The sequence below is a fragment of the Mauremys reevesii genome, linkage group 14 (assembly GCF_016161935.1).
Source record: "Mauremys reevesii isolate NIE-2019 linkage group 14, ASM1616193v1, whole genome shotgun sequence".
Lineage (NCBI taxonomy): Eukaryota > Metazoa > Chordata > Testudines > Geoemydidae > Mauremys > Mauremys reevesii.
In genome coordinates, this window is record NC_052636.1 from 15,791,587 (window position 1) to 15,807,687 (window position 16,101).

At 59.2% G+C, this 16,101-nt stretch overlaps 1 protein-coding gene across 1 annotated transcript; it reads left to right on the top strand.

The window, feature by feature from the left end:
* Window positions 1–6,230: 6,230 nt before the first annotated feature.
* LOC120381537 (mucin-2-like) lies at window positions 6,231–15,840 on the top strand. Its single transcript, XM_039499716.1, has 7 exons — window positions 6,231–6,300; window positions 8,279–10,645; window positions 11,448–11,645; window positions 13,416–13,531; window positions 13,841–13,899; window positions 14,372–14,520; window positions 15,674–15,840. Exons 1-7 carry the CDS (start codon window positions 6,231–6,233, stop codon window positions 15,838–15,840), a joined length of 3,126 nt encoding a protein of 1,041 aa, XP_039355650.1.
* The last annotated feature ends 261 nt before the right edge of the window (window positions 15,841–16,101 follow it).

Below are 16,101 nucleotides of genomic sequence, written 5' to 3' on the forward strand. Positions count from 1 at the left end.
CTCCTGGGTTCTCTCCCCGGCTCTGGGAGGGGAATGGGGGTTGGTGGTTAGAGCAGGGGGAGCCAGGACTCCTGGGTTCTCTCCCCGGCTCTGGGAGGGGACTGGGGGTTGGTGGTTAGAGCAGGGGGAGCCAGGACTCCTGGGTTCTCTCCCCGGCTCTGGGAGGGGAATGGGGGTTGGTGGTTAAAGCAGGGGGGGCTGGGAGCCAGGACTCCTGGGTTCTCTCCCCGGCTCTGGGAGGGGAATGGGGGTTGGTGGTTAGAGCAGGGGGAGCCAGGACTCCTGGGTTCTCTCCCCGGCTCTGGGAGGGGAATGGGGGTTGGTGGTTAGAGCAGGGGGGGCTGGGAGCCAGGACTCCTGGGTTCTCTTGCCTGCTCCATGTGTCTCAGCCTGTCTCAAATCACGTTAGCACAGGGACTTGTCTCTCTCAGTGACCTGTAACGTGTGCAACTTTATTTAGAACTGTACATGTCGAATTTTGGTGGAGAATTGATTATTCTGACGCATATTTAAGAATGTTTTAGTTTTGACTGAAATGTTCACGGGCGTGGGAAATGTGTATGCGGGGCGGGGCGGGGGTAGGGGCTGTCTCGCTGTTTAATGTCAGTCCTGGTTCAGTTAACGGTTTGTGACTGTTCACACCCATCCTGTCGCCCTCCCCTGGCGAAATACACAGAGCAAAGGGCCGCAAATCGCCAGCCCGCCCGTGTTTTCATTGTTCGTTCCTGCCTGGTCCGTCGGGAACCCACCAGCCGCTGGAGCCGGCAGAGTCTCGGGCAGCCTTGTTCGGAGCTGTAGGTGCTGGTCGGCTCCCGATGGAAAGATTTCCGTCCCTCTGGGTGCGCGGGGAAATCTGCACTGCCCCACTGAGAGGTGACCGCCCCCAGCCAGTCGGTGAGCTGCGCCCCATGGCGAGGGCCTCACCCGCACCCCGGGGAGCCAGTCAGAGGGGTGGGTCCCCCAGCGAGTCGGCGCAGGAGACGCACAGCTGAGCGGCTCCCGGTCCCCGGCCCCTGTCCGGCTGGGCCTGGCTCTCGCTTGCAGGTCCGGGTTGCAAAGCTGCTTGTTTTGGGCCAAAGTCCGCCCTTCTGCCCTGCCCCCCTGTAGCGGGCGGTCACCCCATGTGATGAGTGGGGGGGGGGGTTGGCCTGGGAGGACGATCTGCATTGGGGGACGGGAGACTGGCTGGAGGGAGGGGACCTGAGCAGGTAAGGTGAGACCCCAGGAAGGGGGGAGAGGCCAGGTGACACCTCTGCCCGGGAAGCTGAACAAACAACAACAATAACATTGCAAACACACGGAACAACAACATTGCAAACACACACACACACACACAGCAGCAACAACAATAACAACATTGCAAACACACACAGACTGAAAGAAAAAAAATTGCAAATGCACAGAACAACAAAACCATGGCAAACACACACACAGCCAGTAGCAGAAACATTGAAAACAAACAGACCAACAACAACAGAACCATCGCAAACACACACAACAACAAAAACTTTGCCAAAACAGCCAGGAGGAAAAACATTTCAGAACCCAAAACAATTACAAAAAGTTTGTGCTGCATCAGCTGCTGCTTTAACCATTTTGATTTAATAGCCCCGCGAGCAGTCTCAATGACCCTGGCCCCCAGGAACCGGATTCAAACCTGGCTCGCTGATCGCTCTCAAAACGGAACTGTGAGCGGAGGATCCTCCCTGAGCCAAGGGGGTGTAAAGTGGCATCCCGCAGGGCTCGGCTCTTTCACGGTTTTATCAGTGAGCCGGAAGGAGACGTAAAATCACCCCGATAACGTTTGCCGATGACACAGAAAGCGGGGGAGTGGGGGATCAGGATGGGGGCAGGGCAGGGCACGGATCTGGATTGCCGGGTAAACCGGGCGCAAGCCAGCAACAGGTGCATTCATACAGCTCCATGTAAATGTATAGATCCAGGAACAACGTGCGCCGGCCGGCCATACAGGACGGGGGCCTCTCTCCTGGGGAGCAGCGACTCTGAAACCCATTTGGGGGCGTGTGGTGGGTTATCAGCTCGACACGAGCTACCAGGGCTGATGTGACCCTGGGCTGTATCATAAACAGGGGAATCTCGAGTAGGGGCAGAGGTGATTTTCCCTCTGTACCTGGCCCAGGTGTGGCCGCTGCTAGGATCCGGCGTCCAACCCTGGTGCCTCCTCCAGGAAGGATGTGGCTAAATTGGAGCAGGGTCCGAGCAGAGCCAGGAGAAGGGTTGGGAAATAGGCCTGATCGTGCTAGACACAAGGAGCTGAAACCATTTGGCTTCACACAGAAGGGGTGACTTGAGCAGAGTCAATATTAGCTGCTACGTGGGGGCTGGATATTTAATAACCGGCCCTTCAGCCTAGCAGAGGCAGGTCTAACCCGGTCCGAGGGCTGGATGCTGAAGCTAGAAATTCAGACTGGAAATATGGCACCAAAGTTTTAGCAGTGACCGTAACTGACCATGGGACCAGTTTCCCAGGGGTCAGGGCGGATTCTCCACCGGTGACAATTTTTAAATCCAGAGGTGGTTGTTTCTCTAACAGCTCTGCTCTGGGAATTCCTTGGGGGCAGGTCTCGGGGGGTTCGGGCGAGGTGGTCCCGTCCGGCTGGCCGTGCAATCTAGGTTCTGGTGGTTTGAGCTTTCATTCACAGTTCTTGCAGCAGGAGCCCGGCGTGAAGCTGGCGTTTCGTTAACGAGGAGGGCTGGTGGCTCCATAAAAGTCTGCTTTAGCAATGGGCTCGACCTCCGTTAGAAAACACTTCGGTTTTTCCCCCACGTCTGTTCTTTCTTGAAAATACATTTTCGTGAAGCCTTCCTGCAGTCTTACCACCCACAGCCTCAGCGAGCAAAGCAAACGAACCAGAACAAAGCCTGGGTGAACAGAGATTTTTTTAAGACAATTAATAGCTTTAAAACCATTGCAAGCCCCTCTCCTTTCAAACGCAGACCGAGCCGAACCATTCACGGTTTGCTCTGCGGGCGTAGCTCAGACAAGACTTTGAAATCAAACTTTTCTTGTTAACCGACTTTGGAAAGAGCTGCTTGTTTGCCCAGGTGCGAGCTGCTGCGTGGGAGGGTATTAACCCGTTACGCCCGACGCTGGGATCCCGGAAAGGTTGTATTCCTGTTGATGTACGATACGGGCCCAGGGGGTTAGCAGAACCCAGTCACTGTCCAGCGCCAAGCAAGGGTTCGACACAGAAGGGCCGGGTGCTGTCGGCAGACTGGGCTAGCTGGGCCAGTGTGGCCGTTCTTAGGGCAAACACCCTATTAAAAACCCTGTACACCTTGTATTAAAGATCTAGACAAGAAGGAAAAGCCGGCAGAGCCTTTCATAGACTCAGAGAAGCTCAGGGTCGGAAGGGACCTCAGGAGGGATCCAGTCCAACCCCCTGCTCCAAGCAGGACCCACCCCAACTCAATCATCCCAGCCGGGGCTGTGTCAAGCCTTTGAAACGTCAAATCCTGAGTGGGGCTTTTGGTACGAGGCCGGCCCCTGTCCCCGGACCCGGAGGAAAAGCCCCTGCGTCCGGCGGCCTCTGAAGACGTACGAACCTTTTGGAGACACAAGCAGCTGGGACGGGACGGAGCAGCCCCTTGTCGCTCTGATTGTTAACGTCCGACCCCGGCTCGCCCCGGGTGGGGCTGGGAACCTGCTGGAGCCGGGGAAGGCGGCAGTGCCATCGGGGTCCCCCTCTCCGGCCCGGTCTGGTCAGGGCGTCTCTTGGGATTGAGAAGACGAAGGCCCTGGGGGCACAGGAGACCGTGATGGTGAATTTCGCTGGTAGGTTTAGTCATTCCGGGGCTTACTCCGGATTGAGACCAGATTGAGGCGGGGAGGGGTTCCCCTTGGTGGAATCGCAGAACTCCTCCGGATATACCTCACGGTGACCATCTAAATCCAGAGTCGCTCTCCACCACTGTCAGCCCGGCGTGCACTGAGTAAACCCGCTAACACCGTTCTACCCGCAGGTTCGCACCCGCAGCAGCGTTTGATGCAGGACACGTTCGCTGGGGCAAATCACGTCTAGGGCAAACCACATGTGTTTGCAGCCTGGAACAAAATCTGGCAGAGTCTCTGAACGGGCCTGGGCAAAAATGTTAACTAATATGAGCACCGAGAGAGAGAGAAAATGCTTCCGCCCCCGCTCCCCCCCGCCCCATAATTAGGCTCGGCCAAACTCAATTTTGTTTATAATTTTGACAGTAACAATGATTATTGTGAAGCATTTTTAAAAAACATTGAGTTTGTTTTTACAGTGGTGCAAAATTATGGGGTTCACACTTTTCCCAATGTTTATGGATCAAAGTTTTCACAGTGGGGGCAAATGGGGGCGGGGGGTTTCAGACCCTATCGGATGAGAGGAGACGCGGTTCGGAACGGGAAAGCACTATGCGCCGTTCAAAAACAAATTGTATCGCGTGTCAAAAAGCACGGAGCGGCCGCCCTTCCGTCGAGCGGCAGTCGGTTCCCAAGAGGCGTGTTTCTGCCTTTGCCGAATCAGGATTGATGGAAATATTTTACGTTTGGCCAGCGCGGTGAAACCGATAATCTAACCCTTCCCCGGCCTGGTCTCCACCAGGACCCGAGGTCGGTAGAACTCCCTCCCGCTCAGAGGGGTGAAAACCCCGAGTGACGCGGTTCACACCGATCTGACCCTAGTGGAGACAGCGCTCCGTGGACGGCGCTCCAGGAGGGGGCACAGCTGGGCGACGGGAGAACCGCAGCCATCGCAGTGTGGACGGGGTCGCAGTCGGTCAGATCCCTGAACTGAGTGTCCCGGCCCAGGTCTCGCTGTAACCGGCTGTGGGGTGTGCGTGGCAGACGGGGGGGCTGGACAGCTGGGAAGGGCTCTGAGAGTGGAGGTGTCTGGAACGGTCCCGGGGTTGGGGGGCCGAACCCAGGCCGGCTGAAAGGTGTGGGGCTGTGGAGGTGGACTCTGGGGCAGGGGCTCAGGTGGGTCCCAGCCAGGGGAGATGTGGGGCAGGGCTCTTAGGGGGAATGTAGGGAGCCAGGGGAGGATGGGTGGATGTGGGGCAGAGAGACTTTGCTGCAGGTCCCTGTTCTGTGCCGTGTTCCCAGCAGCTAATGGCCCGTCTGCGTCACACGCTGGCCGGGAGACCCGGCTGGCTGCAGAGGTGGGGGGCAGGGCCCCTCTGGCTTCCCCGGGGTCCTGTCCGGGTGGCTCAGTGCTCCGTGGTCAGACCCGGGACAGCTGTAGCCGGTGCCCTGGCCAGCCAGCCCCGAGGGGAGTCGGCCACCCCAGAGTCCTCTCTGGCTTCGGCCCTGGGACTCCGTGACACCAGGGTCGCCCCACCGGCTGAGACGTCCGTGGGAGATGCAGCGTGGCCGGGGGGACCTGGCCAGCAGAGGAGAATGAGACCTAAATGGTGCCTCCCCGGGGGCACCAGCGGAGACGTGGTCTGGTTTGCGGCGGTGCCTGCGGCGGGACGCTGCCGGTTTCGGCGGAGCAGGACACGCGTGGCCAGGGATTTGCTGAGGCCGCAAACCCGGTTTCCCAGCCGCTCCGGCTTGGACCGAACCCTCGAAGAGCTCTTGAAACTTTGCCAAGTTCATGCCCAGATCAGATCCAAGCGGCTGCGTTGTCCTTGGGGAGGGCCGTGCGCTTGCCAGGCGGGTGATAACAGGTGTGCAGCCGATTGGTGCAGCCGGCCGGTGCCCGGAGCAATAAGCTGCTATCTGCCTTGGCCGGCTGGACGGGGAAGTCGGGGAACAAAGGAGCCCTTGTGGGCTGTGCAGATAAGCAGCCGTCCCCTTCGTGTCACCAGGGCCGAGTGATGAGCTGCGTAGCTCCTCGCGGGAAGGAATGAGCCCGGGCGTCAGATACACACACACACACGCACACAGCTCTGGGCAGAGCCAGGGTGCGTCTGGCAAGGCCAGAGAGCGAGATGAGGAGGGTTTTCACGGGGATCATGGCGTATCCGTCTAATCCGAGCGCTAGGGGAACCCGTGCCTGCCTCCAGCACTGGGGTCTCTAGCCCGCTGCGCAGCAGGGAATCATCCTGCAGCCAAGAGGCTGGTTTATTCCCCCTCGGTCGCCCTTTGGCCTGTGAAAGCGAAAGGCTCAATCTCCTCTTAATCGCTCACCAAGGTGTGAGGCAAAGGTTCCCGGCGCAGCGGGGTGAGGATGGGCGCAGGGGCGGGAGAGGGGCAGCGCCGCTGGGCATTGCTCCCCCGACTCGCGTGGTAAAGGATGAAGAAGCTGCTGGCCCTCGTCCTCCTCCTCTTCCTCGGCCACTTGGCTTCTTCGCACGGGCCAGGAGGTGAGTGCAGCGGTGGTGAGAAACCAGCCAGCCCCCGCTCCTGTCTCAAGGGCGCCTGGGGTTTACTGAGTTCGTTAAGTTCTCCGGACGTTCCCACGCCGGGGATGCAGCCGTGGGGTCTCCGCAGGACCTCCGGGTCCCCTCGTCGTTTACTATCCCAGATGCAGATGCCCCTCTTCCCCCTCTAGGGTCCTGGTGAGACGGGGTCCAGGGGACAGAGGCAAGGAGAGCTGGCGGGGGAGGAGGTTTCATACAAACAAGAGGGAGTCATTTTTCGCCGAACTCGTAACTCGTCTGTGGAACTCCCTGCCACAGGATATCGTGATGGCCAAAAGCATAACGGGGGTCGGAAGAGAACTAGATAAGTTCACGGGAGGATCGGACCATCGATGGCAGATGGCCAAGAGGCTCAGGGACGCAACCCATGCTCAGGGCGCCCCGAAACCTCTGACTACTGGAAGCTGGTGTGGGAGCCGGGTCGGTCCCAGGATACGAGAGAGACAAGTTGGGGGGAGGTAATCGCTTTTGTTGGGGAGAGAGACGAGCTTCCGCAGAGCTCTGCCCCAGGCCTGGGAAAGGGACCGATTGTTTAGCGTGTAGTGTAGGGACCAGTCAAGGAGAAGTGGCCCCGTAACACCACCGCAGTCATGGGACAATACAGGGGGGTGAGTGCTCCCCGGTTCTTGGGGGTCTGGCAGAGTGATGAGTTTCTGGCTCGTCTCTGGGAGGCGGGGGGCAGGTTTCCTTCGTGGACCAGATGGGGAGCGATCGCTTTGTGAGACGGGTTCGCCCACCGGTGATGGGGCAATTTTGTCTTTTATCGTTTTCCTGCATGAGGTCAGTCCTGGGGGCAATGGGCTGGTCCCCCCCACGTAATGGCTGGGGGGGATATTTAGCGCCCTGGTGGGCGTGGGACCCCTGGATCTGGAAATGAAAGGGGTGGTTTTTGTGCCCCTTGTTCCGGCAGGGGCTGGAATTGGTGGGTGCATGTTGGCGGGGCACTGGCACCCGATGGTGAGTCTGGAGAGGTTTGGGGTTGTTCGAAGGCCAGAAGAGGGGGTTCGGGAACAATTTCTTCCAGGGCGGGCTCAGGGCTGTAATTATTTGATGACACCCCGTATGGGCGGTGGGTGACGCTAGGGGTGTGCGGTCAGAAGTGGAGGGTTATTTCTCTCGGGGTATGTGGATGGCCCATTCTGTGCTGGGATCTACTTCTCCGGCGGAGTGGCCCTGTTTGGTGAAAGTGGGATTGAGAGTGCGACAGTGCGTACCCTGGACTTCCTCCTCGGCGCTTGTTCTGAGGCCTCGGAGGCAGATCACCAGTGTCTTCGTGCGCTCAGGGTGGTGACGGGGTCTGGGAAGGTAGGCGGGGCCAGGGCGATCCGGGGGTCTCTTGGAGACGGTTTTCTGTTGGGTTCCACTATTAAAGCTGATTGTGTCCAGGAAGCTGACGCGGTTGAAGTTGTGAAATCTCTGAAAGTTTTGGTCGTCTGTGCAGACGAGTGTCGTGGGCAGGCATGGAAGGGGGGGATCTCTCTGTCCCTGCCCTGTTCTGCGTGCTTCCCCTGGCGCAAGGGGGAAAGAGAAGGGGACAGCATGGTTCTGCTGGGAGATTGCCGGAACGGGGAGGGGACCGGCACCAAGGCAGGTGTTTCTGGGCGAGGGGGAAGGTGAATCCTCTGCTGCCAGGATCCAGGACTTAGGGACATTTTCACCGTCTGGCCCAGGTCAGCCGATTTCACCCGCTTCCCCCTGCAAGAGCCCAGTCATTCGCTGACAGTTCCCAGGTGCCATGGAGGTACTGTAGGTCTCCGAGCTGGAGTTCCCGGGAGCAGGGAAAACGGGGCTCCCGCAGCGCAGCTCGGAAAGGGCAGACTCGGAGGTGGATCGCGTTGTCCCCCCGAAATCCTCTGATCTCTTCTCCCGGGGCTCGGCGTAGGAGAGACCCAACCCCAGCTGTGCAATGTTCTCCCCGCAGGATCCCCATGGCAGCCGGAGAGGGAAGCGCTGCAGAAAGGAGGAGACACACCGGCCGGGGGCTGGGATGCCGGGGTGCCCACGGGTGCCGGAGCAGGCGTTTGGGGTGATCTCGCACCCGGTGTGAGCGTAGAGGCCAGGAACCCCCGGCACCCGGCGATGCATGAGGAGACCGAGCGCAGGACTCCGCTGCCAGGAGAGAGACGCGACGCCAGTGACTTCACGGGCTCCCCCGACAGCCCCGCTGCGGCCGGGCCACCTCCCGTCCTCCAGGATCCCGGCACCAGGGCCCTGCCGGCTCCCCTGGCTAAAGCCTCGGCCACACCCGTCCCGGCTGCCAGCCCGAGGGCCTCGGATGCCACCCCCCCACACACCCCTGCTACACCCACCACTGCCTCTGCCATAACCACGGCTACACCTGCCGCTGCTGTAACCAGAGCAACACCTACTGCCGCCTCAAATACAACCGCTGCCTCAAGTACAACCGCCGCTACCCTCATCCTCACAACTACACCTATCACCACCTCCGCTATCCCCACAGCTACACCTTACGCTTCACCCCGTACTGACACCACCATAACTACACCTAACGCTACACTCGCCACCAACATCACAACTACACTCACCATAACTACACCCACCACAACTACAACTGACACTATGCCCACCGCCACCACCTTGGCTGCCCCCACAACTACAGCTAACATGTCACCCCTTACTGACACCACCACCACTACATCTAACACTACACTCTCCACCTCAACCACAGCAACATCTGCCACTACACCCACCACCAACACCTCAGCTATCCCCACAATTACACCAACAACTACACCTTACACTCCACCCCTTACTGAAATAATCACCACCACCACAACTACACCTAACACTACACTCACTACCAACACCACAACTACACCATCTTCAACTACACCTGAGACTTCACCCCTTACTGATACCATCACCACTACACCTAATACTGCACTCGCTACCAACATCACAACTACACCTAACACAACACTTTCTGCCTCCACCACAACTACACCATCTACAACTCCACCTGCCACCTTCACAACTACATCTGACACTCCACCCCTTACTGATACCATCACCACTACACCTAACACTACATTCGATACCAACACCACAACTACACCTAACACTACACTAACCACCTCCATCACAACTACACCTTCTACAACTCCACCTGTCACCTTCGAAACTACATCTGAGACTTCACCCCTTACTGATACCATCACCACTACTCCTAACACCGCACTTGCTACCAACACCACAACTACACCATCAACAACTAAACCCACTACCTTCACAACTACACCTGAGACTTCACCTCTTACTGATACCATCACCACTATACCTAACACCGCACTCGCTACCAACACCACAACTACACCTAACACTACACTTGCCACCTCCATCACAACTACACCATCTACAACTCCACCTGTCACCTTTGAAACTACATCTGAGACTTCACCTCTTACTGATACTATCACAACTACACCTAACACTACACTCACCACCAACACCACAACTACACCATCAACAACTAAACCCACCACCTTCACAACTACACCTGAGACTTCACCCCTTACTGATACCATCACCACTACACCTAACACTACACTCACCACCAACACCACAACTACACCATCAACAACTAAACCCACCACCTTCACAACTACACCTGAGACTTCACCCCTTACTGATACCATCACCACTACACCTAACACTGCACTCACTACCAACACCACAACTACACCTAACACTACACTTGCCACCTCCATCACAACTACACCATCTACAACTCCACCTGCCAGCTTCACAACTACACCTGACACTCCACCCCTTACTGATACCACCACCACTACACCTAACACTACACTCACCACCTCCATCACAACTACACCATCTACAACTCCACCTGTCACCTTCAAAACTACATCTGAGACTTCACCCCTTACTGATACTATCACAACTACACCTAACACTGCACTCACCACCTCTATCACAATTACACCATCTACAACTACACCCGCCACCTCTGCAACTACACCTGACACTCCACCCCTTCCTGATACCACCACCATCACTACCACTAGCACTACACTCATCAACTCCACCACAACTATACCCATCACCCCTACTACACCAACCACAGCTACACCTGACACTATACCCATCACCACTACATCAGCTACCCCCACAACTACAACAACATCTACTACCACTGCCACCAACACACCCACTTCCACAACTACCAACACCAGTGCTACACCCACTACCACTACGAGCACAAGCACTGCTGTGTCCTCGCCCACTCCATCCTGGAGCATCACAACAGCAGGTGGGTGAATGTTCATAGGGTGAATGTTCATAGGGTGAATGTTGTGACGAGCCATAAATGGACACTTTTATCTTACACATTTATACCATGTATTTTTATGTTGTGCATCAAGAACAAATTCCCCAGGGCATATTCAGATTGGAGTGACATCAGAGTGACTCCTCAGTAGTGTAAATCCTAACTCCTGTCAGAACTCCTGGGTTCTCTCCCTGGCTCTGGGAGGGGAGTGGGGGCTGGGGGCCAGGACTCCTGGGTTCTCTCCCTGGCTCTGGGAGGGGAGTGGGGGCTGGGGGCCAGGACTCCTGGGTTCTCTCCCTGGCTCTGGGAGGGGAGTGGGGGCTGGTGGGTCAGAGCAGGGGGGGCTGGGAGCCAGAACTCCTGGGTTCTCTCCCGGCTCTGGGAGGAGTGGGGCTGGTGGGTCAGAGGAGGGGGCTGGGAGCCAGAACTCCTGGGTTCTCTCCCTGGCTCTGGGAGGGGAGTGGGGGCTGGTTGGTTAGAGCAGGCGGGGCTGGGAGCCAGAATTCCTGGGTTCTCTCCCCGGCTCTGGGAGGGGAGTGGGGGTTGGTGGGTCAGAGCAGCGGGGCTGGGAGCCAGGACTCCTGGGTTCTCTCCCCAGCTTTATCATGGTCTCTTGGTGGTAGGTCACTCATTTCCCTGTTCTCTCCCCCGCGTACCAGCGCTAATGACGGTGACCCACCTCTGTACGGTGCTTTGCGATCTGCAGCTGGGGCTGCCTGGGAGGGGGGCACTGGGGTTGTCCCACCTGGCGCTGAGCCGCTGGACGATGGCTTGTCTCTTTCAGCGCCCTGCCAGAACGGTGGCACGCCAAACGGCACCGAGTGCCTCTGCCCGCCTGGCTACTTCGGCCCCCGCTGTGAGTCACTGGACACCAGGTTCTGCCAGAACGGGGGGGTCTGGACCGGGGCAGAATGCAAATGCCCCCCCTTCTTCCAGGGGCCAGAATGCGAATTCGCCGTGGGCACCATCGCGCTCAGAGTCGGTAGGAAGCTCTGGGTTCAACCAGCCCAGCTCCGTGCCCTCCGAGTGCCCAGACTGGAGCATCCCGGCCAGGCTGTGAGCCAGGCCCGTCCTCCCTCCCCTGGGAAAATAAAAGTTTGGCCCCTGGATCCTGGGGTGACCAGACGTCCTGATATTATCGGGACCAGCCCGTTATTAGAAGCTTTGGCTTATACACCCAACTGTCCCCTTTTCCCCTGATTTCTCACCCCAGGCCTGACTGTGTTGGATAAACCGGTTTAATTCCTGGTCTGCTGAGGATGGGGACAGCGCGGAGGGTGGGTAGGCTGGACCCCCCCACCCCCGGCTCCTTAATAAACCCAACGTTTTGTTTGGTGCTGAAAAGGGATTTTTTATGGAAACAAAAATAATTCACAGGAGTGTTTTGATTCCCCCTCCCGAAATTCCCCGTTTTCCACTAAGTTGCCGAACGTTGTGTTTGTGTTTCATATTCAGGTGTCTCCCCCGTGTGCCCCCCCCCCACACACACTCCCAGTGCCAGTGTCGATGGTTGGTTTGATTTTTTTAATCACACGGCGGGAAAACATTTTCCAATAGGGCCGGTTTCGGTTTTCCAAAATCAAAACATTTTTGCCTCCAGAAATTCCAATTTTTTAACCAAAAATCTCAACAAATCAGGAAAAAAAAAACTCGCCCAAGAATGTCAGACAAGAAAGACTTCAGCTGGCTGTGAAATGTCAGTGATATTTCAAGTCACTCCAGGGCCCTGCTGCTCCATCCAGTCCAGGCTGGACCCCCCCAGTCACCCACTTACCGCTGTGGGCAGGACCCCTGGAGGCTCCAGCCCCATAGTGCCCAGCCCCAGAGTAATTCCCAGAGCCGAGGGGTCAGGAAAGCCTCCCACTGTCACTTAACCATCACCCGTGATGGAGACGCCAGCCCGACCCCGGGACGCTGTTCTGAGGGTTCGTTCCCCTGATCTGGAAGAGAATTGGCCCCCCCGTGATTTCCACTCTGAATTTGTCTGGCTTCGGCTCCCAGCCCCGGCTCGGGTTGGAGCGGGACGGGCGAGGCTGTTAAATGTTTGTTCCCCCCGTCGGTACTTCCCGTTCGCCTGCTCTGCGCTGAGCTAATTCGATCAAGCTCTTTGAGGTGCTTCTCTGACCCCCACCTCCATGGACCCACGTCCCCCCATGGGATCCGGCGGCCCAGAGCCCAGCATCATAGACCCAGAGAATCTCAGGGCTGGACGGGACCTCAGGAGGTGTCTAGTCCAACCCCCTGCTCAAAGCAGGACCAATTCCAACTAAATCATCCCAGCCAGGGCTTTGTCAAGCCGGGCCTTAAACACCTCTAAGGGTGGAGATCCCACCCCCTCCCTAGGGAACCCATCCCAGTGCTTCACCACCCGCCTAGGGAAACAGTGTTTCCTAATATCCACCCTAGACCTGCCCCACTGCAACTTGAGCCCATTGCTCCTTGTTCTGTCACCTGCCACCACTGAGAACAGCCGAGCTCCAGCCTCTCTGGATCCCCCTTTCAGGTAGTTGAAAGCAGCTATCAAATCCCCCCTCATTCTTCTCTTCTGCAGGCTAAACAATCCCAGTTCCCTCAGCCTCTCCTCATAAGTCATGTGCTCCAGCCCCCTCAGCATTTTTGTTGCCCTCCGCTGGACTCTCTCCAATTTGTCCACATCCTTCTTGTAGTGGGGGGTCCGGGTCCCGCAAGGCGCAACGTGGGTGCCTGGCTCCTGGGGGTTCTCACTGGGGTGTCTGATCTCTCCCCGGCCAAGAGGTGAACGTGACGATGGACGTGAAGCTGCAGGTGACCAACCGCGAGTTCACCGCTGACCTGGCCAACGCCTCCTCTCCGGCCTGGCGAGGGTTCGGGGCCCTGTTCACACAGCAGGTGAGCCCCGGGGGAGAAACCGGGATGAGAGGAAAACCCGGTGGGGGGGTGTCAGGGTGAGAGGCCTCCGGTTGGGGCCAGAGCCGTGCTCTGCCTCAGTTTCCTCCGCTGTGTAATGAGGAGGAATGGACCTGAGTTGTGGGGGGGAGGGTCCCCACGCTGCTTTGCTGGCGAGGGCCGAGCTGGGACACTGGCTGCGTCCGTGGTGTGGCTGGGAGCCCCACTGGCCCCCTGCCGCCCTCCCCCCTGCTCGGTGCACGAGGGCCAGGACAGCCCTGGCCGGTGGCTCATGTCCCCTTTCCCTTCCAGATCAAGCCGGTTTATAGCCAGATCCCGGGGTTTCAGGACCTGGAGATCCTGGAGCTCACGTGAGTGTCACAAACCCGGGACCCTCGGCGCCACCCGCAGGCCCCGATCGCTGCCGCCCCCCCGGTGGGTGGCAGATGTTCCTGCTAAGGTCCCCTGCCAGCACCGACATATTGAAAACGGCCTGGGGAGGGGCGGGGTAGCAGGCTGCTTGCACGGAGAGGGAGGGATCTGTGTGTGTGTGTCCTTGCACGTGTGTGTGAGAGCACGTGTGTCCTTGCACATGTGTGCATGTGTGTGTCCTTGCACGTGTGTGTGTGTGCACACGTGTGTGCTGCTACCTTGCTACCCCTGGTGCACCACACCCCAGTCACACGCGGGGCGGTGGCAGAGGCTGACTCGGGACAGGAACCGGGGGGACCCCCCACAGCGGGAGCAGCCCTCGGGTCCCTGGGACTCTCTCCTGGCAGGTCCCGGTGGGCGGGCAGGGGAGGTGGGCACAGGCTGACGGCCCCTGGGCGTTTGCTCCCCCAGGCCGGGCAGCGTCGTGGTGACCCACAGGGTGGCCCTGGCCGTCCCCGTCACCGCCCGGCTCGAGGCCACGCTGGAGAACCTGCCGCGGCGGCTGGCAGAAGAGATCAGACTGGCAGCCCGCGACCAGGTCATCTGCACCAGCAGCTCGCGTGAGTCCCCCTGCCCCGGGTGGACGGGGGAGACACAGGGCAGGGAAACCCCCCCACAGGCCTCGATCCCCTTCCTGTCCTGGGGGGGCACGTTTCAGACTGTGCTGGCGCGGCAGAGATTGGGGAGGGAGGGGGGTGAGGGAGGAGGGAAGGGAGAACAGGGAGGCGGGAGGGAAGATGGGGGACAGATGGACGGACATGGGGACATATCTGGGGAGGGGGAGGGAGGCTGGAGGTGGCGGATGGGCGGATGGACGGACAGCAGGATGTATCTGGGGAGGGAGGATGGAGAGGGGCGGATGGACGGACAGCAGGACGTATCTGGGGAGGGAGAGGGAGGATGGAGGTGGGTGGATGGGCGGATGGACGGACAGCAGGACGTATCTAGGAAGGGGGAGGGAGGATGGAGAGGAGTGGATGGGCGGATGGACGGACAGCAGGACGTATCCGGGGAGGGAGGATGGAGGGGGGTGGCTGGACAGACAGCAGGACGTATTTGGGAAGGGGGAGGGAGGATGGACGGACAGCAGGACGTATCTGGGGAGGGAGGATGGAGGGTGTGGCTGGACGGACAGCAGGACGTATTTGGGAAGGGGGAGGCAGGATGGACGGACAGCAGGACGTATCTGGGAAGGGAGGATGGAGGTGGCGGATGGGCGGATGGGCGGATGGACGGACAGCAGGACGTATCTAGGAAGGGGGAGGGAGGATGGAGAGGAGTGGATGGGCGGATGGACGGACAGCAGGACGTATCTGGGGAGGGAGGATGGAGGTGACGGATGGGCGGATGGACGGACAGCAGGACGTATCTGGGAAGGGGGAGGCAGGATGGACGGACAGCAGGACGTATCCGGGGCGGGACGGGCAGAGGGACGCTCTGGGGAAGCCGGGAGGGGGGCGGTTTTCCCCCTCGCTGCCCGGAACGTCCCCAGCGGCCAGGCACCCAGGACGTCCCTCTCGGTCTCTCTCCGGCCCCAGGGAATCTGTGTTTCAATCCCTCCTCCACCGAGGTGACGAGCCGGACGACAGCAGAGTTCAATGGTGCAGGTGAGCCCCTCACCCCGCTCCCTTGTGGGGTGTCGCACCCCCAGAATTGGGGGGCGCTGCCTCCTCCCCCACTGCTCTCTCACCGGCTCCCCTCTCCCCTCCCCAGAGCTCTGCAGGCAGACGCTGCCCCCCGGATACAGCCCCCACTTCTTCCCCCACCCGACGCCCGACAGCTTCACCTGCGCCTCCCTGTGCACCGGGGGGGTGCCGGGCGCCCTCGGCTGCAACGCGGGACAGTGCCGGGTGTCCCACGCCGGCGCCCACTGCCGGTAAGTGTCACCCACCCGCCCCCGCGGCGAGGATCCCGCCCGTACGGCGGGGAAATGAGCCACACGCGGCCCGGGTCCCGCCCTGGCCAGGGAACGCCCCCATCACGGCCGGGTGCCCTGTCCCGAACCCCAACCCGTATCCTTCCTTCGGAGGTGACTCCCCTACTCCTGACCTCTAACCCTGACCCCGACCCCTAACCTCTAACCCTGACCTAACCCCTGACTTCTGACCCTAACCCCTGACCTCTAACCCTGACCTCTAACC